We start from the raw sequence: 23,252 nt of genomic DNA on the forward strand, positions 1-23,252 counted from the left end.
AAGAGAGAGGGAGGGAGAGAATATCTTCCATCCACTCATTCACTCCCCAAATGCCACACTAGCCAAGACCAGGTTAGGCCAAGGCTGGGAATCAGGAGCTCCATCTGGGTATGCCACGTGAGCGGCAAGGCCCCAAATACTCGGGCTATCAACTGCAGCTTCCCATGTGTATCACTAGGAAGGTTGGTAAGAAGCTGAGGTGGGATCCAATCACAGGCACTCTGAAATGGGATATGCGACATCCCAAGGGGTAGCTGAACCTGGGATGCCACAACGCCCACCTCACAAGCACCTACCTTTAAAACAATATCATCTCCCTTCCCTTAGACTAGTATTTCTCAAACTGTGGTCCTCAAATGCCTACATCAAATTATTTGGTGTGCCTGTTAAAAATGTAAGTGCCTAGAATCCATTTCAGACTAGATGGGTCAGAAGCTCTAGGGTTGGGCCCAGGAATTTGCATTTAGCAAGCTTCACAAGTGATATCATGTAACTGAAGTTTACCCATCAGAAATCTTTAGATCTGTAGATCAGAAGGAGAAGATCGTATGTCAATTTGGGGTTTGAAAACCAATCCTGGCAGCCTGTCAGGGGAGGGGGGGAGTGTCTCTCTCAATACCAACTGAATTGGTGAAAAGACCAGGTTCTTATAACTTTTTTGTCAAAACTTATGAGAGAAAATGAAGGACAACAGAAATACAAAGGATGATTTATTGCAAGCCATTAAGGACTAGCTTGAAAGGAAGAGAATTGAAAGGAGATGCCATCTAGAAATTTACTTACTACTATTTAAGTATATGTTTATTATTATTATAATTGTTCTCCCCAAACGTCCTGTTTTTTGAGACTGGATCTTGTCAACTATAATTATATAAAACTTGGAATTGAGAAACATAGTCCTGACAATTGGCAAGTAATTGATATCTGATAAGCAAATGAACACAATAAAATTACTACAATAAACCAGACCTATTTTTACTTTCTCTTTAAAATCATATAAATTCTCATGCACTCCTGAGATGATTAAAACTGTTATTTTACTTCATTTTCATCCAGTATGCACACATTGACTCTTTTCCTATGCCAGACACTGAGAAAACAGAAACAAGCAGATACAATATGGGCATTCACTGAGCTCTGAGTCTCTGGCAGGGGCGTGGACAATCTAAACAGGGATTACTGTACAGATGAAATGATGCCCTGAGCAGAGATTATAGGGCAACCAAAGTAGAGTCCTAAATGCAGAAGGCAAAAGGTAGAGTGGACTTCCTGGAAGAAGATGCAGCCCATCCTAATCTGATAATGAATATATCACAACTGGCCTCTGCCTACATTTCCACCTTTATCTCTCACCTGCTTCCCCATCTTTTCTTGCTCCTGGCATCCCACAGGTAAGCTTTCAGCACTGAAAATGCACTCTTCTCTCTCTCTTTGCTTCTCTGCCTAGAACACTCACCCCTTGCTCTACTCTCTTCACTCCTGCCCCATCTGCATGGTCAAATCCTACTCATCCCTCAAGCTGCAGCAGAATCATCATTTCTGTAGGGTGGGCTTCCCTGACCACCTAATTCTCTGCCATAGAACGATGTCTTTTTCTTTCACTCACATCCCTTTCACCTACTAGACTGTTGCCATGACTCTACACAGTGTCAATGACCACATCAGTACTATTCCTTGAGCATCCATAGCCTCTGGGCTTCAATGGTCAACCAGTAGGTATTTATTAGATGAACAGTGTTTCTTCTAATTTGCAGGTATAAACTACTAGATCTTTCAGCCAATCATAATAGGAAACATAAACCAAAATTTAAAAAACGTTTTTTTTCAGACTTACTTATTTGAAAGGTAGAGTGACAAAGAGGGATAGATACAGGGAGGTACACACACACACACACACAAAGAGGGAGGGCGAGGGCGAGAATATATATCTTCCATTAATTGCTTTACTCCTCAAATGGTCACAACAGCTGGGGCTGGTCCAGGCTGAAGCCAGGAGCCCAGAACTCCATCTGGGTCTCCCATATGGGTGCTAGGGGCCCAAGTACTTGGGCCAGCCACTGTGCCTTCCAAGGTGCATTAGCAGAGAGTCAGATTCGAAGTATAGCAGTTGGGACTTGAACCAGTACTCAAGATACGGGATTCCAGTGCTGCAAGTGGCAGCTTAATCTGCTGTCCCACCACAACAGGCCCAGCAAACTAAAATTTAACATCAACTTAGAAGTCTCTTAAAGCTCTTTTGAGAGAAAAATTAGAATTTATTGAATATTAACTACAAGATGCTTTCAAGGCCATTATCTCATTTATTTTCACCTTAAACCATTCTACACAGTAGGAAAAGGCTGGGAGGCTCACAACCACAAATTAAGTTGCCCACATTCACACAGAGCTGCTATTTGAACTCAGAATGCCTTAACTCCAAAAATGTGCCCATTTGCTCCATATACACTATATTAAAACGTGTTTAATCTTAAGATATAGGTAAAGAAAGGATGATATCTTAAGGACAGCCTGCTAAGTTTCTAGTTGCCTGCCTGCTCCTACTTACCTGGGTAAACCTTGTGAGCTTTTCCAGCTCTTCCTTGAGCTGGCTGGCTTCAGCATCCCGTATTTTCAGCTGAGCCTCTAGTTCAGCTTCATAGGCACCGAGATCTCCTTGAGCCTGTTGCAAGGACGCATTCACCTCATGCTGCTCCTGGAGGGCAGTTTCCAGCTCTGCAAGCTCCTGGAAAGATTCAGTGTGTTCACCTACGGAAGCCTCACTGTGCTGCTTAAGCATCTGCAAGTCATTCTAAGTAACTGGGGCCTGGAAACCAAATGCTGGTCAGCCCACTCTGACTGCTGTAGAATGTTTTCAAAAGCAATATGCTGACACCTCAGGCTGTGCTGATCCTAGCTGGCAAGCAGAATCTTGACTAAATGTAATCAAAGTCAGTAAGCCACCAGCATGTTGCTTTCAAAAACAACCACTTGTATGATACTTTAAATGAGTCTGAAAACCTAAGAAGCAAGACAGGAAGGAAAAAAAGAGACAAAATTTCAGGCCTATTTTTTCATCAGACATTGGACTAAATGGTTTCACATTCATTATGTCATTGTGTCTTTATGATACTGTGTGACTCGCAGAGTTTTACAAATGAGGAACTGGAGAATGAACATGTAAGTAAATGCACAGGCCTGAGCAGCTAAGAAAAGAGGCCATGAATCCAGATCTCTGACTCCAAGCCCACTCTTTCTATTAAAGCCACATACAATATGTTCACTTATTCAAAGAACATGGGACTGGCACTAATATTAAGGATGATAGAGTAACTTAAATTAGTTAACAAGATTATAAGTAGACTGTGATTAGCATACCACAGTTCTGATTCATTTTAGTCCATCTGCTTTTTGTGACTAAACATTATAGTTCTCATCCATTTATCTGGGATCTTAAAAGAAGTAAATAAAACTCTTCTGGATTAAAGAGGAGGCTCCAACAAGAACTTCTATAAAAGAATTTCCCAACGTATAGTCCAAATACCACTCATATGAATCAGTTGGGCTGTTTGCTTGAAAAGCAGATACTGCATATAAAAGGATAAATATCCAGAATATAGAAATAATTCCTATAAATCATTAGGACAGAGGATCCAATGGAAAAATGGGCAAAAAATATGAATAAGGAATTCACTGATGAGAATACCAGAATGACAAATAAACAAATGAAAGCTGCTCAACCTCTCTCCAGTAATTAGAGAAAAATTCAGGTAAAAACAAGATATTTTATAGAGAATACAGAGGAACAAATTAAACAAACCATGAGGAAACAATCTGGCAAATCCATAATGTGAGAAAATATACAGAATTAGCAGATGATTGTGTACACACACAAACTATAAGACATTCTTGGGACAACTGGGAAACTTTAAATATGGTTCAGCTAGTCAATGACACTAGGGAACTATAGCTAATTTTCCTAGATATAATAAACTCTTGTAGTGATGTAGGAAAACATCAGTATTTTGAAAAGATGTTTGCTGGAGGGATGATATTATGTCTAACTTTCTAATGTGCAGTGGAAAAAAAGGTATGTGTCTATGAAGTGAGAGAAAATACATCAAAAGCTTTTATTAAATGTAAGAGCTCACAGATATTTAATTAGCTATTCTTTCAACTTTTATTCATATTAGGTGGAAGAAAAGATACCACTTAAAACTTAGCTTGGCAAACATTAAGTCTGATGAAATATTTATTTCCTGAATTTGAAAATTACTGTTTATGTTAGAAAATGTTCTTGCTTTTTTTTTTTTAAAGAAATATCTATTCATTTGAAAGGTAGAGTTACAGAGAGAGAGATCTTCCATTCATTGGTTCACTTTCCAAAAGGCTGCAACAGCCAGAGCTGAGCCAATCTAAAGCCAGGAGTTAGGAGTTTCTTCTCAGTCTCCCATTTGGGTGCAGGGGCCCAAACACTTGGGCCATCTTCCACTGCTTTTCCAGGTGCATTATCAGAGAGCTGGACCAAAAGTGGAATAGCTTGCCTGGACTTGAACCAGTACCTATATGGGATGCTAGCATCGCAGGCACGGCTTTACCTGCTACACTACAGTGCTGGGCCCAGTGTTCTTGTTCGTAGGCAACACATGCTGAAATAATTGAGGGCAAAGCAGTATGATGTCTACAACAAATTCTCAAACAGAAAAAAAAAATCACTAAAATGTATGTAAAACCATGTAAAAATTATGCTACAAGAGGGAGGTAAATTAAATATGGCAAAATATTAACTGATGGCTCCAATAATGAGTTATTTGCAGTATTCTTGCAACTCTCCTGTTAAATTTGAAATTATTTAAAAACAAAAACTTAGGAGGCCAGTGCTGTGGTGTAGCGGGTAAAGCCATAGCCTGCAGTGTTGGCATCCCATGTGGGTGCTGACTCGAGTCCTGGCTGCTCTACTTCCGATCCAGCTCTCTGCTATGGCCCAGGAAAGCAGAATATGGCTCAAGTCCTTGGGTCCCTGCACTTGCATGGGAGACCTAGAAGAAGCTCCTGGCTCCTGGCTTCGGATCGGTGCATCTCCAGCCACTATAGCCAATTGGAGTAAACCAGAGAATGGAAGACTTTCTCTCTCTTTCTCTGCCTCTCCTTCTCTGTATAACTCTTTCAAATAAATAAATCTTTAAAAATAAATAAAAGTAAAAACCTAAAAAAGTTGGACAACACAAAGGTGTTGGCCAGGCTATTGTAGAATGGCAGTGCTCCTCACATATCTGGGGGGAATACAGATTGCTAGGATCCTAGGGTCAGTAATTTGACAATATATAGTGATGTTAATTAGGATGCACATCCTCTCTGACTCACTCTTTAACTGTGACCCTAAGTCCTCATGCTCAAGGAGTGTATGAGAACGTTAGGCCCAGCACTGCTCTTGCTAGCAAAGACTGGGTACCACCTAAATGCCTAAAAGGAGACTGAATAAATGACAAATGTGTGTCATATACATATAATGGGAAACTCCATACATCAATAAAATTAAGTAAAGCTACACAAAAAATGAGAGAATAAAGGAAGAAAGGAAGTGGCCAAAGAATATATATACTATGATATCTTAAATAAGTCTTAAAATCATGGAAGATGATACTGCATATTAATTATAGATGTTTACACAAATAATAAAAGAATAGACACGCAGGGAAATAAGAACCACATTTAGGATTCTGTTACCTCTGGAAGGAGACATACAGAGGTTTTCAAATACATTAGCAGTGTTTCATTTCTTTTTTCTTTTTTATTTTTTAGATTTATTTATTTACTTGAAAGTGAGTTACACAGAGAGAAAGAGAGAGAGAGAGGTCTTCCTTCACTCCCCAGTTGCCTGCAACAGCTGTAGCCACACCAATCTGAAGCCAGGAGCTTCTTTCAGGTCTCCTATGCAGCACCTGGGCCATCTTCCACTGCTTTCCCATAGCAGAGAGCTGGATCACAAGTGGAGCAGCCAGGACTTGAACCGGTGCCCAAATGAGATGCTAGCACTGCAGGCGGCAGCCTTACCTGCTACACCACAGCACTGGCCCCTCAGTGTTTCACTTCTTAAGCTGAATTGTGAGTACATGATGTAAAATATATATTTTCTTAAATATTTATTATTTAAAAAGGGGAGAAATTTTATCTTTCATCCACTGATTCATTCCCTAAATGCCACAACAGCCAGGGCTGGGCCAGGCTGAAGCCAGGAGACCGAAATTCAATTTGGGTCTCCCTTGTTGATTTCAGGGACCCAAGTATTTGAGCCATTGTTGCCTCCCAGGGTGTGCACCAGCAGGAAACTGGAATTGCAAGTGGAGCTGGGACTCAAACCTAGGCACTCTGTTATGGGATGCAGGTGTCCCAAGCACCATTCTGACCATATCCCTCAAATATAATTTTGATACTTTTTATATGCATGAGAAATTTTATAATATTAAAATATATTAATTTAATTTCTGGAGTCAGCCCTCCTTAATATGAAATTTTGGAACCTACATTTCCCTTGCATTATAAAGTTTGCCAAACTAAAACAGAGCAAGTGAAATCTCCAAACAAATTAGGTACAGAAAGGCATAATTTACAACACTGTCTTGTTAGCTGTAAAATAATGTCAAAATTATCAAGCAATAACAGGAATAAGAATGTACTGTGCTTAATTTTGCCAAACAATTAATATTAAGATTTAATACATCATTTGTAATGGTTAAAATTTGATATTCTTTATAGTTATTTACAAGGATACCTTTCAGGGATAGAAATACAGCTAAATACTCTGGCCTCAGAATCAGCCCTTAAGGCATTCGGATCTAGCTGAAAAGCCCATGAGAGCATTTCAAGCATGGAAAGCCAAGACACTGTGGCAAAAAATGACCTACGTGAAAGATCTCTGTGAGATCCCAGTGGAAAGAAGGGGCCATCAAAGAAGGAGGGACCTTTCTCTGAAGGGAGGACAGAACTTCCACTTTGACTATGGCCCTCTCTAAATAATGTCGGAGTTTGTGGACTCAGGAGGCTTCAACCGGGCTGGAGCTGTGGCATAGTGGGTTAAAGCCCCAGCCTGAAGTGCCAACATCACATATGGGTGCTGGCTGCTCTACTGCTGATCCAGCTCTCTGCTATGGCCTGGGGAGGCAGTAGAAGATGGCTCAAGTCCTTGGGCCCCTGCACTCACGTGGGAGACCTGGAGGAAGCTCCTGGCTCCTGGCTTCAGATCGGCTCAGCTCCAGCCGTTGCAGCCATTTGGGGACTGAACCAGTGAATGGAAGACCTCTCTTTCTGTCTCTACCTCTCTCTGTAACTCTTTCAAATAAATAAATAAATCTTTAAAAAAAAAAAAAAAGAGAGAGACGTCCATAGCCTTGGCAGCTCATGACAAGAGCCTCGGGTGATCACTGACGTCATAAATAAGAGTGTCAATTGTTAAATCAACAACAGGAGTCACTGTGCACTTGCTCCCCATGTAGGACCTCCGTCTTTAATGAGCTGCACTATGAGAATTAATGGTAAAACTTGTCTTCAAACAGTACTTCATACTTTGTGTGTCTGCGTGGGTGCAAACTGTTGAAATTTTCACTTGGTATACCGTTAATCTTCTGTACATAAAGATAATTAAAAATGAATCTTAACAAAGAATGAGATGGGAGAGGGAGTAGGAGGTGGGACGGTTTGGGGGTGGGAGGGCGGGTATGGGGGGTAAGAACTGCTATAATCCAAAAGCTGTACCTATGAAATTTATATTTATTAAATAAAAGCTTTTTATAAAAAATAAATAAGAAGGAAGAGAGAAAAAAAATACAGCTAAAATAATTTTCCTTTTCTTAGCTACAGAAAAAATAATGATTCCAAATGTATCACAGTAAAAGATGAAGGAGAAAACCCGACCTTTGAAAAGAAGAAAAGCACCACAAAGCTGCTAACATTTCTTGCCCCCTACAGCTGCACTGCCACTAACTCCTTTAGCTAACTTAACTGGAACAATCAGCTACTTCTGAAGCTCAGGAGAATGGGCAGGAAGAAATAAGTCATACCTTCCTCATATTTTCTGCATCCATGGCCACTATTTCCAGCTGGTCCCTTTCCTGCTCGACTTGGGTCAATCTCTGCATCAATGTCTCTTTTTCATCCTGTAGCTTCCTGCATTCATTCTGGGCCTGAGTTGCCTGGCTTTTCACAGCCCCCAGGTATTCCTGCAACCCACTGATGACACCTTCTAAGTCCTTCTTCAGGGCTTCATTTGCTGCTATTTGGCCTACACATGATGGATAAAGGGTAAGAAGGTATAAATACTGCATTGTCTTTTTAGCTATTTGTTAGTAGCCAAGAAGTCTAAGCTTTTAGTTATTTCCTGTGTTAGTTTTCTTTTCAAGATACAATGATAATTGTCTTCCTATTATGCACAGTACAGGAACATTAAAAAGGTATACAATAAAAACAGTATATAATTCAAGGGAAACGCTTACAAAATGACTGATTCATTCTGTAAAACATTTAAATTATTTATAAATAAAAATTTTAAATGTGCAGCAAAACTATGAGTTCTTACTGCTAAATACAAAAAAAGCACTCAATATACAAGATTAGTCCAAGATTGACCACATAAACATGGAACATGAAGACTTAAAAATACATACATATATTTATATATACATATCCCATATGTGCCCAGTGCTTTATGTACATTATCTTATTTAATCCTCCCCACAGATAATGCCTGAGATAGAAACAACCTGTCAAGGTAACACAGCTGATACCAGCAAAACAGGGACTGGAACCTTTTTACACTGAGCCCAGGCTCTCACCACTACAGCCCATGGTCTTCCTCTTCCACTACCATAGGAATGTCACAATTAAATTTGTGTTGCAAAAGCAGATCTTAAAATTCTTTCTATAACCTTCATATAACTAGACCCTGAATTCCCTGATGCTGATGGACTCTTCTGGTAGGATTTGATGCCATAGAAAATGCTCACATGCCACAGCTCATTATGATCAAGTACACACTTCTTGTCTAAATGCAATGAACTGATTCATGAGGCATCAGGGCAACAAAACAAAGCGAAAATAAATTTAATTAAGCACTTGTAGATATTTTGCAAACATTTCCCTTACCAAACAGTAGTACTAACAGTTGTATTTAGCTAATATAGGGATTAAGACTTGTCTGGTTCTCATCTTTATTAATGCTGAAACTGATTTACCTCATAGTTAAAACTCACCTTCAGTAAGCTGTTGTTCAAGGTCCTTTATCTCTTCAGTCTCCTTAGCGATTCTAGAAAGTATCTCATCCAAACGGCTTTCAAGTTGTTTGTACTGCTTGTTCATAATGTCAAGCTGTTGTTCCTTACCCCTTTTCTGAGCCTTCATATGGGACTAATTGAAAACAAAAACAAAATCTCAAGTTCTTTAAAATCTTTTGAAAATAATAATCCTTAAAACATTTTAAAAGGAAGCACTGAAAGTACAATGTGGGGCCGGCACTATGGTGCAGCAGGTTAAGGCCTGGCCTGAAGCGCCCGCATCCCATATGGGCGCGCCGGTTTAAGACCCGGCTGCTCCATTTCCAATCCAGCTCTCTGCTATGGCCTGGGAAAGCAGTAGAAGATGGCCCAAGTGTTTGGGTCCCTGCACCTGTGTGGGAGACCCAGCAGAAGCTCCTGGCTCCGGATCAGCACAGCTCCGGCCATTGCAGCCAATTGGGGAGTAAACCAGCAGATGGAAGACCTCTCTCTCTCTCTTTCTCTCTCTCGCTCTCTCTTCCTCTCCCTCTGTGTAACTCTGACTTTCAAATAAGTAAATAAATCTTTAAAAAAAAAGTAAGTAAAATTTTTGTATCAGGCACTGTATTGCTTCCATATGAGTAGATTTCACTTAAACCTCAGGTTAACTAGTGGTGGGAATCACCTCCATTTTACAGATGAGAAAATGAGCATCAAAAAGGTTCAGTGATTTTTCCAAGGGTGTACCCAGTAGGTAATATAGTCATGTTTAGTCATTTGCACTGCATTAAAGTGTGTCTTTAAAAAAGATTTCCAAAAGGTTAACTGATTATGTTGACATATGGCTATAGAATAAGATTTTATAAAGTATATTCCAAAATTTTAACAAGAATTTTATCTAGGTGGAAGGATTACATTTTTAAAAAATTAAAAACGCTTGTATAAAAGATAAGTAATGTCTTTTTACTCTGATAAAATACATTAAATGTAGTTTTTAAAACAAAGGTTGGGGGAAAACACAAAATAAATATACTTGAAATTCAAGTGTATTTTCAGTCTCATATACAGACTAACATTTTGCTTTCACATTTAATAAACTAGAAACTGAGAAGGGACCTCAAACACCAATCAGCCCAGTAAGTCTCAAAATGGAGGATCACAAGGAGGCACACTCTTGTACTACTACACAAGCTCCGGGTGGAAAACAGGGCTTTCACACACCCACACACCCTGTCACCACATTGTAGAGCCATCGTTAACTGAAAGGAGCAGATAGTTCTCAGGTGTGCCAAAGAAAACAAAATGAGAGTCAATGATCTAGTCTAACCTTTCCTTTCACCCAGGAGAAAACTGAATCTCAGACCCATCAAAAGACCTGCCCAGGCAACGTTCAAGTGGAGACAAATAGTTCCCAGGAGACTCTCTGCCCTCCCACTCACAGCCTCTGGGCTCCGGCAATGGACCAGAGGAACAGAGTAATAAAGGAGGAGAAAGTTATCAGAGTCTGAACAATGAATATCAAGGTTCACAAATCTGAGGGCCATTTGATTACAAAAGAGTCTCAGTTTGAGATATCTGCTTCTCCCAAATACAGAAAGAAAAGCCTCTTCATTTTGAGCAGCAGCTTGATTAGAAAATTTTTAATTTGCTACTGGTAAAACTTGATGAGATTTTCAAAATTACTCTCTACCCTACCAAAACACCCAGCTGAAATCTTTCCAAAAAGTTAACTGCAGATAACAGTTTACATTATAAGTTAATTTAGGATTTCTATGGCTCAAGAAATAATTTTTTTTTAAAAAAAAGACTGCACTCATATCTGTATCAATAAATCTTTAAAGTTCACCATAAAAATTCCACTGAAATCTCTAATAAGCAGTACCAAAGTATGGTTCAATGATGTACATTAAACACATGGGAACAAAAGTATATTCAGTGATTTCCACTACCACAGAACTCACAAAAGAGTTATTGTAAAAACAGGAACTTACAACTCTGACTCCTCCTCCTTTTAAGTCCTTTGTACAGCGAGAGACAGAAAAATGATCATACCTTAACTTAGAATTTGTCCTGTTAAAACTGAGCCGCTGAGAAGAGAGAAATTGTGGGCGGAACGCTTTCTAATGCTGTCTTCAAATTCATGTGTACTTCCCTCTCTGACAGCCACATTTTTGCAAGCGCCTCCGAGCCTCTGTAATTTCGTTGAGCCTTCAACCACATTCCCGGAGGGGAGTGAGTGACAGTCGAGCCCGTCCAATCGCCAGCAGGCTTTGCGGGCAGGCCCCACCCGTCGTGCTTTAAATCATAACACAGGAAGCTCCCGAGGGCCAATCACGCCCAAACTCTGCAACAGATCGCTATGGCTAATTCCCTCTAGAGAGGTTATCTTTTGCTTTCATAGGGCGAAAGGGAAGAGCAATACAAATCTTTATTACGTTTGCCCCTGTGACATTTGTGCATCCAGCTATGCACAGTTTTATAACTGATGTGGGATTTGATTTTTTTTTCTTTTGTAAAGAATGCTTCATTTTCAAATCTAGTTAGATTTGTTGAAAACCTGAGTAGACTTGGTTCTGGGCTAATTTTAAATAATCTCTTGTTTAGACCTCTTAATTCCTTTGTGAGAAGGTCACTACAGTAGTTTCAGCAAGGGCTAGGCCTCCTCCTAAAAGGAGGCATTGAGGCAAATCACTTACTCCTTCTAAATCACATTTTCATTCTTTGCAAAGAGGGGGAAAAAGCAAGAATGCCACCAATTTCATATGGCTGCTAGGATAAAATAAAGTACCTCATCAGCATATGCAAAACATTTGGCACAATAAGACATATTATGGGCACTTAATATGTTTGTTTTCTATCTGTCATCAGAGTCATGCCTTTACTTTCAGATTCTGTTTGCATTTCAAGAAGAAATTTCATATGATTAGATAATAAAAAATTAAAGTCTATCTACATTTCTCAAAAAATAGGCAGGGACTGCTCTCTAGAGTTCTTCTCTTTCACCAAAAGGCTCACACTTTATATAATGTATAATGAGCTAAATAAGACATAGGAATGGTGTACAAGTTTTTGAAGGCAGCTAAAATCAGTCTGTGTTAGTGGGGGTGCAACACAGAAACTACACTTAAATTTCCTTTTTGGTTTTGTTAAAGGTTCTAAACAAATAAATTCAATAAAGTGAAATATGAATGACCAGATGATACTTTATACTACTTAAAATCTGCTATTTTTCATGCAACAAAAATTCTTTAAAATAATCAAGATCACCTATGGGTTCAATTTTACTAAGTCTTAGGTTTTTGTTATAAAGAGCTTATATCTATGATGATGCAGTAAACTTTAATCAAATTACCTGGCCCACCTAAATGTAGATTTTACTAAAATGCTTAAAGGAATAATTAAATTACTTGTCAAGTACTTAATAAGCAATTATGGTGAACTGTCTTTACCATGTTAAATTCTATGATTTCTGTGAATACAGAGATCCAAAATATACCAGGAAAATATGTAGAAAATATTTTTAATTGAATTTTAGTAATATGAGCTAAGATATAAGCCACTAGAGAAAGACTTCTCAGGGAAGACAAGAGACAAGAGCCTGACTCTCTGACCACACCTGATTACATCTTAGGAAGATATACTCCGCAGAAACAGTTTATTTTTAAAGGACAAAACAAATAGCTTTAGTGGGATGTTTGCATAAAGGATTAAAGATGTAGGAAAAGACCCTGAACTTCTTCAGCTTTTAAGAAAAAAGAAAAAATGGTAAGGAAAGGAGAAATATGAAGAGGTTTCTTGGAAATGGTTTCTCTTGCTTTGCAATACAGTAATAAGTGAAACATGCAGTCATCATTTACTGAAAGCTACCTCCTTCAAATCCTAGGTTTTTAAAAACACATTTCATATATGTGTTTGTGTATATATATGCACATATGTGCATATTCACACATATAATGTACACACACACACCCCCTAAATTTGTGCATCAAACTGAGAGAGATTTTCAGAAAGGATTCTGCTATTAACAATGATGAGCTGTGTACTATCTATCCTTATGTAGAACAAGTCAACAATGTCTTAATTTACTTACATGCTTTGGATCTTTGGAATCCAGGTTATCTATGGCCATTTGCAGGTCATTGATCTCCTCCTGCTTTTCAGCAATATCTTGCCTTTGCTTTTCCATCTGCACTTCCAGATCCATAGCTTCCTGGCGTAATTTATTTACAAGTTGTATTCTACCACTCAACTGCTTGAAAAGGAGGTCCTTCTCTGCTTCTGAAATCTAAACCCCCCCACACCCATTACATAAATAACAACGTAATTAAGAGGATAGCAACACTGATTCACAAAGACAACTTCTACAACTTAAAAAGTATCCTATGTTCTATCAGTTTTTTAAAATAAAAATACAATATGGAAGTTATTTAGTTGCCTGGCATATCTTTTATTTTAATGATTATATGTAGATATTTTTATTTTATGATAAAAACCAATAATTTAATAGCAGATACAAATGAAGTCATTCTGGGATAAGCAACTTGTAAAATATCAATAATAATCATGACATTAATGATAGCTTATTTCACAGAGCACTTACTAGGTAAATACTTTAATATTCAAAACATAAGATAGAAAGTATATTTATCCCAATTTTACAGATAAGGAAACTGAATCATGAAAATTTAAATTACTTGCCCAAAGTCATACTAGATGGTTAAGGAACCTCGATGTTATGTGACTCTAAAGACAATTTCACTGATTACACTTTCCTAATGAGTCTTTATTAACTACAGTTTCCTAGTGAGTTTACAAGTGAAGATAACTGACCAATAAATTCTGACTGCTGACACATTAGCAGAAAGCAAGATCAGAAGCAGAGCTGCAGGGACTTGAACTGTACTCCGATTTAGGATGCCAGCATTACAAGCAGTAGCTTAACCTGCTGTACCACAATGCTGGCTCCAGCAGAGATATTTATACTAATGTAGAAATGTTTCTCAAAAATCTATATAGAAGCGTAAAAAAGAAGAGATGCAGATAAAATACTGGAAGGAGATAAAATATTGATAACTATGTGATGCTCTCTAATCACAATTTGTTTATAATCAGAAAAAATTTTTTTAAAATTTCATCAGTAAAGTCACCTCATACTACAGAGCTGTAAAATATAGTAAACTGTCATTAAATTAAAATTTTTATTTTACTGAATAAGCAGCAGGCTGAAGTTTACCTTTCTTTATTTTATTTTATTTATTTATTTATTTATTTATTTTTTTATTATTTTTTTTATTTTTGACAGGCAGAGTGGACAGAGAGAGAGAGAGACAGAGAGAAAGGTCTTCCTTTGCCGTTGGTTCACCCTCTAATGGCCGCCGCGGTAGCGCGCTGCGGCCGGCGCACCGTGAAGTTTACCTTTCTTAACACGTCAAACAGTGTGAAGAAAAATTTAGGCTTATAGTCACTCATATAAAATAACTACTTTCCCCCAATATATCTTATAAGCATGCATTTATTCTAAAATTATGTATGTTACATATATTAACATCAATCTATGTAAAGATTTGGTTACTGCTATCAAAATATTGTTACTTAATGACTAAAACCATCTTGATAATTCTCACCACTTCATCTCCCACTTTCAATCCATTTTCAAGTCCTGTCAATCTTCCTTAAAATCAGACAGAGTTCTCTCCCTAGCCATCATCACCTCACTGGCTGGTACGAGACATGATCATCTCTTGTCTGAACTACCAACCTCTAAACAGATACTTACATCGCCATCCTCTCCATCTCCCTCACCCCAGTTTACTTGCAAGGAGTAGCCAAAGTGATGTTTGACAAATAGGATCAGCCAGTCTCTATTTAAAACCCTCCAAAGGTTCCCCACTGCAGTAAAATAAAGCTAAACTCCTGAAAATGGCTTGTGAAGCATAATCCTTAAACTCATGACTTCATCTTCCAGTATACCTTACCTCATGCTGCAGGGCACCTGTAGTCTAAAGGCTTGGCACACAGTCACCTCTGCCTGAATACTCTTTAGAACTCCATCTCTGTGTCACTGGCTTCTCCACAGCCCTTGGGTGTCAGCTTCAAGGCCACCTCCTCACAGAGACCTTCATTCTCACAACCTAAATTCTAGTATCTGCCATTTTCTGTGCCTTTCCTACAACACTGATGCTCTTTATGTATCTTTTCCACTTTTAAACCATTTATCTATTTCACATACAATCCTGCGCATGAGAGAGAGATACAGGAGTGTTTTTCTCACTACTCATGGCCCAGTATAGCCCGTGATGACATACAGTAAGCTTACAATAAACACCAATCAATTTCTATTTACTATATAATCTGAAAGTAATAGAGTGTATCTTTTAAAAAACATACAATTTTGGCTTCATATTCTTGTTCTACGTATTATGTTATGAATGCAATTGCCATCATAATTTTGAAATACTGATTGTTATAAGTTGTACATAGCCAAAAACTTTAACACAGTTAAAAAAGAAAATGTTGAAACAATTCCTTTTTAACTTTTCTCCCTATACAATTATGTCATAGGTTTGAGCTCCTGACTTTCTTATGACACGTCAGTAATTTCTGAGAGTATGTTACACATTTTTGATCTGTATGTATACCATATTTTCTTTTCTTTGCTTGTGTTTGATAATGTCTGTACTTTAATAGAGATATCTTCTTGTTCTTAATCTAGGTCCCTAGATCTTAAGGAGGGGGGTTTAATTAATTAGAAGAGATATATTAGAAATGAACTTCCTGGAGTATTCATTTGCACTAATATAGTAGAGAGAACACATATTTTTGCAAAGTAATATATTTCTATATACTTTATAAATGCTAACAGGATATCATCATGAATGTAAAGGAAATATAATTGGGGGATCTTAGAACCATATTTGACTCTGAAATTTATCATTCCACAATTAATTAGGCAGCACTGATTTAAAAATGGTTCCCCATGGATATAAAAGGGAAAACACATTTCATTTTTTCATTTCCTCGTGGCATTGTTGCTTTGCTTTTACATACTTTTTTTAGTTGGATGGCTTCTTCCAGTTGCTTAAATTCTTCAGTAGCTCTTAAAATTTTTTGTTCAGCCTTTTCTATTTCATCCTGCAGTTGTGACAGTCGAGTTTGTGCTGCAAATTTTAAAAAATGATCACATACACACAAGAAACACCTTAAATTCTGAAATTCTACCAGATTTCCCTTCTTTTCAATAACCTCTTCCCCAAATTATATTCTATCATTACAGAGTATAGAAATTTTAAAAAGTAATTATTTATGAATGCTTTCATCTCTATTGAATCTCTTGAATAAACTGTTTCATGATATGTTACAGAGCTATAACTGGTCTATTTATTTGTTTATGTCTTAATACAAAAGAGGTTTTACTCAATATTCCCAACAGTAGTGAACCCTACTGAGAAAGATTTTATTGCAAAATATGCACTTTGCATATCACTAGTTATAATTAAATCAAGGGCATTAAAAATGAAAACAAAAACCCTGTATTAGTGTATTAGAAGCAAGTGCTTAAGGATGAGATTCTGCCTTAGAGATTCACTACTAAGCAACCTCTTCCAACTAGATGAGCTCTCAAATCAACCACCTTCTACCTCGAATTCTAGATCTCACTCTCCTTCTCTCTATAAAATGATAAGCACTTTGAAGCTATTTAGCACACGGAGCAGTCTATTTCTGCCTTCCCCTCTGGAGCCTTGCATAAAGTATATGTGGGGAAGGAGAACGAAGTTCCCTCTCTCCCTTAACCAAGTCAACCTCTGCTGGCCTTCCATGCCCTTCATTTAGCAACCCATCCAGGCGAGATGAGCTGTTAAGATGACTGGTGAGAGCGTGACAGCAGACCACGATTGCTAGTGGGATGCATGAACTTCTTTCTCTGTCTTCTATATCCATGCAGCTGACTAGGTAAATGGAATCAAAGTTTGCATTGGCAGAATCTCTACAGTGTCTCAAGTGACTTTACAGAGGTGGTAAGATTCCTTTTGGGGAGGAGAAGTGTGGGACCTGTCAGGAAGAGTCAGACATCAGCCTTAGGCCCGCACCCAAGAGGAGTGCCCTGTTCCAGCTCAACCAAAGCACTCCTTTAAGTTTTGGCTGCATGCATAATAATCAATACATTACTTTTGCTTGTTTCAATTACTACTAATCATGCCCTTGAATGTATAGCTCCAATGCCTGATGGCAGAATGGGATTTAAGCATTCTTAGATACCCAGGACACAATGCCATCAAATTCCTGTCAAAAACCCCATTCTCAACTATTAATTGGAATCATTAAAAAATAATGTCCAATGAACCACTACTTTTGTTTTAGACTTCTCATGTACACAGCAATACAATACCATCAGCATATTTAACCTAAAGACAGAAAACAAAATTGGCCTATATATTCAATCTTTTATATTTTTAAAGGATTTAAAACAACTCTTTTTAACCTGTGCTTATTTTTTCCCCTTTGTCCTCTAGTTGTATATCCAGTGGTGAATGGGCTCTTAGGTTCATATGTTCATTTCTAAGTTGTTCTCCTTCACGTGGCTCCATCATCTTCATCTGTACTGCATTATGGACAATGTAACTCTCCGTAGCAAACATATTCCTCTTGTACCTAGATTTGCCAATGTAAGGGCTTTCATCTGGGGCTTTATCAATTTCAACATACTAAAAGCAAAATAAATTAACAATTTGTGATTTAATAAGTAACTTTCAAGTAGTCAAATAACATTATTAATTTCACTAGTGGTAAACATAATCCAGAATTGCCTAAACTTACATTAATCTGACATGCCTAGAAGCTGAAAATATATATTATTTGCCAAGAAAGACTGAAAGCTTGGGTTGATTAAAGAACTATCTAGTTATATGATTTTTAGCATGGCTTAATCTCTCAAATCAGAAATTTGAGTGCTTTACATTTCTTAGCTGATATAAGTTAAATCTCAAATATATTTTAAAAATTGAATTTTAAAAAATTAAGTAACATATGATATTGGCTGGAGTCATAGGCTCTCAGAAGTTGAGTAGTTAGTTCCCCTGTTGTAGTGGCACATAAGGCAACTGTCCCAATAATGCCAACTAATCCAGTGGTTACTGAACAGACTCTGTAGGGAGATGACTATTTCATGGCACAGAAGTACTTTTTCTGGAAGTGTGGACTTAAAGGAGCTGATCAACCAGTGAGGACACTAAAGGTTACATGGCTGCTTTTGGTTATGGGTATGGCTGGGTGCAAAGATTCTATTGGGGCTTTCTACCTCCCAAAGACATTGTTCTAATTCACTAGGAAGAATAATTAATGGAACAGAGTTTATTCTGCAGATGCCCTCATCAAAAGAAAGTAGACTGGTTATTGACAAAATCCTTTGAACTGTCCCTAATACCTGCCCTCTCCACCCCACTCCACCCTATGTTGGCTTTAACTTTGGATTACTAATAAATTAAAAATAACTCACCTCTGATGGATAATAATTTAGTGGCTCAAATTTAGCATCAATTTTATAAAAGGCCAATTCCTGTTCTAGCTCATATTGCTTCTGACATGCTCGTGTTAGTTCCATGGTCTTCTGTTTTAGCTATTGGCCCAATTTAATATGAGACAACACGAAGGATCAGTAAGTTAGTATCAAGGTAGAATAACAGCCAGTTCTCATCATAACTAAAAATTTGATTTTTAAAAATACCACAGCAAAAAACCCACAACATTCAAAGTACTTTATCTTAGTTCTAAAGTATTATAAAAAATGAAATACAAAACCATTATTTCATAAGAGATCACATAAAAGACCTTTGAAGTTTATATTCTATTTTAGCATATTGTGAATAAACATCTTAGTGTTTTATCTAAACAAGAAAATAACCAATCATTTTAAAGTAACTGGCTACTTAATATCTGTTTCTCAACTTTCAACAATTAGTGTTAACTCTAACTTACTCTTTAATTTTAATGACAGCTTCAAATCACTGGAGTAATGATATTTGATATTCATTACAGAGCAATGAAAAGGAGGAGTGAAAAAGTGGTTCTAGTTGTACTGTTAGTGCTGTAGTCTACAGACATTTCAGTTTCAAGAGTGCATGATATTATTCTTTGTAACAGACGGCAAGGAATGTGAATAAATTCAATCAGATCCAAATATGTAATACTAAACTTTTAAAAAAGATTTATTTATTTGGAAAGGCAGAGTGACAGAGAGTTGGAAAGAAAGTTTCCATCCACTGATTTACTCCCTAAGTGGTCACAATAGCTAGGTTTGGGCCAGGTGAAGTCAGGAGCCAGGACTCCAATCCTGGTCTCCCACGTGGGTGCATGGACCAACATGGGCCCAATTGGTGACTTGAGTCATCTTCCACTGCCTTCCCAGGCACATTGGCAGGAAGCTGGATTGGAAGCAGATCAGGTGGAACTTGAACCTGCACTCCCATATGGGATACTGGCATTATAAACTGCAGTTTAACCTACTGCACCATAACACCAGCCTCTAATATTTATTTTTAATGAAATAATTCTACTGTAACTTTTTATTTTTAAGAAATTTGAAACTGGAAGAAAATAAGAAATCACCCAACATAATTATCTGAATCTATATAGGACCTGAGTCTCAGACTGGTGACTTGACTTGTCAAAAGTTACACATTAAGATTAGTAGCAGGGGCTAGATACTGAACTAACTGCCAGTACTAATGATTGTTCCACTAAACCAACACTTTGAGTTCATTTCAAAGGTCCACTAAGTGATTTTTGTGGTTTGGGTTTTTTTTTTTTTTTTCCCCCTAGTGCCTGATAGTAGAGATCAGATAAAAACATGCAGTAAAATTTCATAAATATAAAAATGCAAGCTGAAGAGAATAAAACATAAACAAGCAAGAATACTTTACAAGATCCAGGAAATCAAAGTCGTGCATTATTTAGCTTACAGTCACCTCCTGGTTATCTGTCAAAATGAAAGAAATGCTAGCTTGGATAACAAGTAACTGATCTGAGTACTCACCGTGTGCCAGACACTGTGCCAACTACTTTAAATATACTATCTCGCCAAATCATTACAACCACTCTACTCCATGATAAGTTGCACAGAGAGGTTAAATAATCTGCCAAGTAGCAAGGCTGGTAGTGCAAGAGGTAGAGTTCACTAAGTCTCCTGGTTTCAAATCTAACACTCTGCCTATTGTACCATGCTGCCTTTGAAGTCCTGCTCAAGAGTGCCTAGCACACTACCCACTTTGATATCTTCAATGAATGCTCAGAAGTCCCTAACTCTCAAGAAAAAGCTCACAAACAATACTGTCAACTAATCCTAAATTTCTCTCCCCAAATAATCTATGCATTTCAAGGTACTTTTGACTTTTTATAGCCCTAGGGTTAGCATATAGCAAGTACTCAATAAATGTCTATTGAACATATGCTTAAGTGAGAGCAAATAAAGAGTCTAAGGAACCAGAAAGTAGGCTGGCTGTAGTACTGACTGTAGAGAATCAAGAGGTGACTGCAATTAACATATTTACCAACAGGAAAAATAACTCCAATGCTTTTCCCCACACTCAAATTTGCTTTCCTATGTGTAATAAAATAAAATGCATACACACAAGCACATTTCCTGAAGAGGCAAGCAATTTCAAACTTAAAATGTAAACAAACATTAATACAGGATGTCATGCAAACCATGAAAAACACAGTGTGTGGTTCAGCCCTGAAGGAACTACCTTTAAGGAAGAACAAAGAATCAGCAAAAAGCCTGCAAGAAACCAAGACAAGCACTAAAAGGAAAAAGAAGCAAACAGATACTGTCACCTGGAGAACTCTGGAGAGTTAATTTATCGTAATACAAGCCAATCTTTCCTGACAACTTACCACTTACCACAGGAAGAAATACTTACTAATACTTGCATTATTTTACATGGACATATTTTATTGTCATTCTATGAGTTATAGATTTGCCACCTCCTATTACTTAAGTTTGATTCATTTCAAAACATTTTCACATTCATTACCTCATTAAATACAACTCTATGAGGCTGGCAAGACAGGTAAATCATATTCATTTTAAAAATAAGGAAATGGAAAGACAGTTATTAAATAACTCGCAAAAGAGCAAAGAGTAAATTCAGTTGGTGGAGGACTGGGGCATTATTATGGTTTAAGTGGTCACAGGAAGACTTACTTCAATGCTACTTTTCTTTTACAAATTAAATAGCCTAAATGCATGAGCAATTATTAGCTTTATAAAACCGGAAAACACCATATGTTTGTAGATGCTGCTAAGGATAATAGAAAATGGTTTTCAAATATAAGCTCTTAGAGTAAGGCCTAGAATTTTTTTTAAACGTGTAATATTCCAATGGAATAACGGAATAGGGAAAAGAACACAAACTGGAACTTTAAAGAAGAAATACAAAAAAATCAACAAATACATATGTAATACTCAACTCTCCAATAACTAAAAAAAAATTAAAACAATGGCTTTTTTTCCTTATCCTACAAGTTGAAATTAACAATATCCAGTTGGAAATTGGACACTTTTACTCATTGCTGTGAAGTATAAACTGATTATTGGCTTCCTGAAGTATATATTAACATAGATCAAAATTTTAAATACAAATTATACAGTAGTTCAATTTGTGCTGATTTATAGCAAAGAAATATTAGTTATGAGTGCAAATGGTATGTGTGTGTATACATTCATCCCTCAGTACCTATGGAGGTTTCATTCCAGGACCCCACCAAACCAAATTTGCAAATGCTTAGGGCCCTTATATAAAGGCACAGTGTCTGAAAATAACACACATCTTTCTGTGTTCTTTAACTCATCTTTAGATAACTTGTAATACCTAATACAATGTAAATGCTGTGTGAACAGCTGTTATATTGTAATGTTTAAGAGGAAATGTGGAACTTCTTTCCTAACATGTTCAATTTACATTTGGTTAAATCTGAGAATGTAGAACCCATGAGGTATATGTAGGGCTCACTATACACAAACATACACACACAGAGACATAGATTTTCTCTGTACTGTTTCTAAACGAAAAAAAAGGGGGGAGGGAAGCAATGTAAAAATCCATGAATTAGAAGTAGGCTAACTAAGTTATGGAGGATCCATTTGGTGGAACACAACAGACTTTAAAAAGAATGAAGATTTGGGGGCCGGTGCTGTGGCATAGCGGGTTAACGCCCTGGCCTGAAGCACCGGCATCCCTTATGGGAGCTGGTTCGAGATCTGGCTGCTCCAATTCTGATCCAGCTCTCTGCTATAGCCTGGGGAAGCAGAAGATGGCCCAAGTTTGGGCCCCTGCACCCGCATGGGAGATCCAGAAGAATCTCCTGGCTCCTGGCTTCAGATTGGCGCAGCTCCGGCTGTCGCGGCCAATTGGGGAGTGAACCATCGGATGGAAGACCTCTCTCTCTCTCTCTCTCTCTCTCTCTCTTCCTCTCCTCTCTCTGTGTAACTCTTTCAAGTAAATAAAATAAATCTTAAAAAAAAAAAAATGAAGATTTAAATTAAATTGTTTTGACCTCAAAAACAGTTCACACATACTACATTGTGCAAGATGCAGGATTATAATATATAGTAAAATTCCTTGTTTAAAAAATCACAAAAATATTCAAAGACTTAGTTACATATTCATTAAGCAATTATATATATTTTATAAGCAGGGAAGACAAATATATATTAATATCTGAGGAACAGGGTAGCAGAAAAGTGGACTTTCATTTCTACTGTATACCTTTGTGTTGTCTGAATTTGTTACATAAACATACATTATTTTGTATATAAACATGTTTTAAATGGCTAAGGGTAAAAACGACACTGAGAAGAGCACATTTTGAGTTCTAACAAAAATAGTTCCAGAAAAGAATGAGTACAGTATTGGTAATTTACACATTTATTCACAGCACAAACATATAAATCTACATTATAAATCAGCAAAAAAGAAAACTAGGTAACTACAATCCATAGTTAGAAGACAGTCCAGCCTAAAGATGTGACATTTT

General features: G+C 37.4%; 1 protein-coding gene across 4 annotated transcripts in view; it reads right to left on the bottom strand.

Moving 5' to 3' along the window:
- The window catches only part of CNTRL (centriolin), a 101,910-nt gene that overhangs the window by 50,289 nt on the left and 28,369 nt on the right, over positions 1-23,252 (bottom strand). For 3 of the 4 annotated variants that reach the window (XM_062207647.1, XM_062207646.1, XM_062207648.1), the window contains exons 8-14: positions 18,715-18,834; positions 17,701-17,923; positions 16,269-16,378; positions 13,312-13,506; positions 9,222-9,375; positions 8,034-8,254; positions 2,546-2,722 (exon numbers count right to left, since the gene is read on the bottom strand). In XM_062207647.1, the coding sequence (XP_062063631.1) occupies positions 2,546-2,722; positions 8,034-8,254; positions 9,222-9,375; positions 13,312-13,506; positions 16,269-16,378; positions 17,701-17,923; positions 18,715-18,834 (1,200 nt within the window). Of the gene's footprint in view, positions 1-2,545; positions 2,723-8,033; positions 8,255-9,221; positions 9,376-11,273; positions 11,449-13,311; positions 13,507-16,268; positions 16,379-17,700; positions 17,924-18,714; positions 18,835-23,252 lie in introns of those variants that run through there. The other variant, XM_062207649.1, reaches the window with a different exon arrangement.

Source organism: Lepus europaeus, chromosome 12, assembly GCF_033115175.1.
Source record: "Lepus europaeus isolate LE1 chromosome 12, mLepTim1.pri, whole genome shotgun sequence".
NCBI classification, from domain to species: domain Eukaryota; kingdom Metazoa; phylum Chordata; class Mammalia; order Lagomorpha; family Leporidae; genus Lepus; species Lepus europaeus.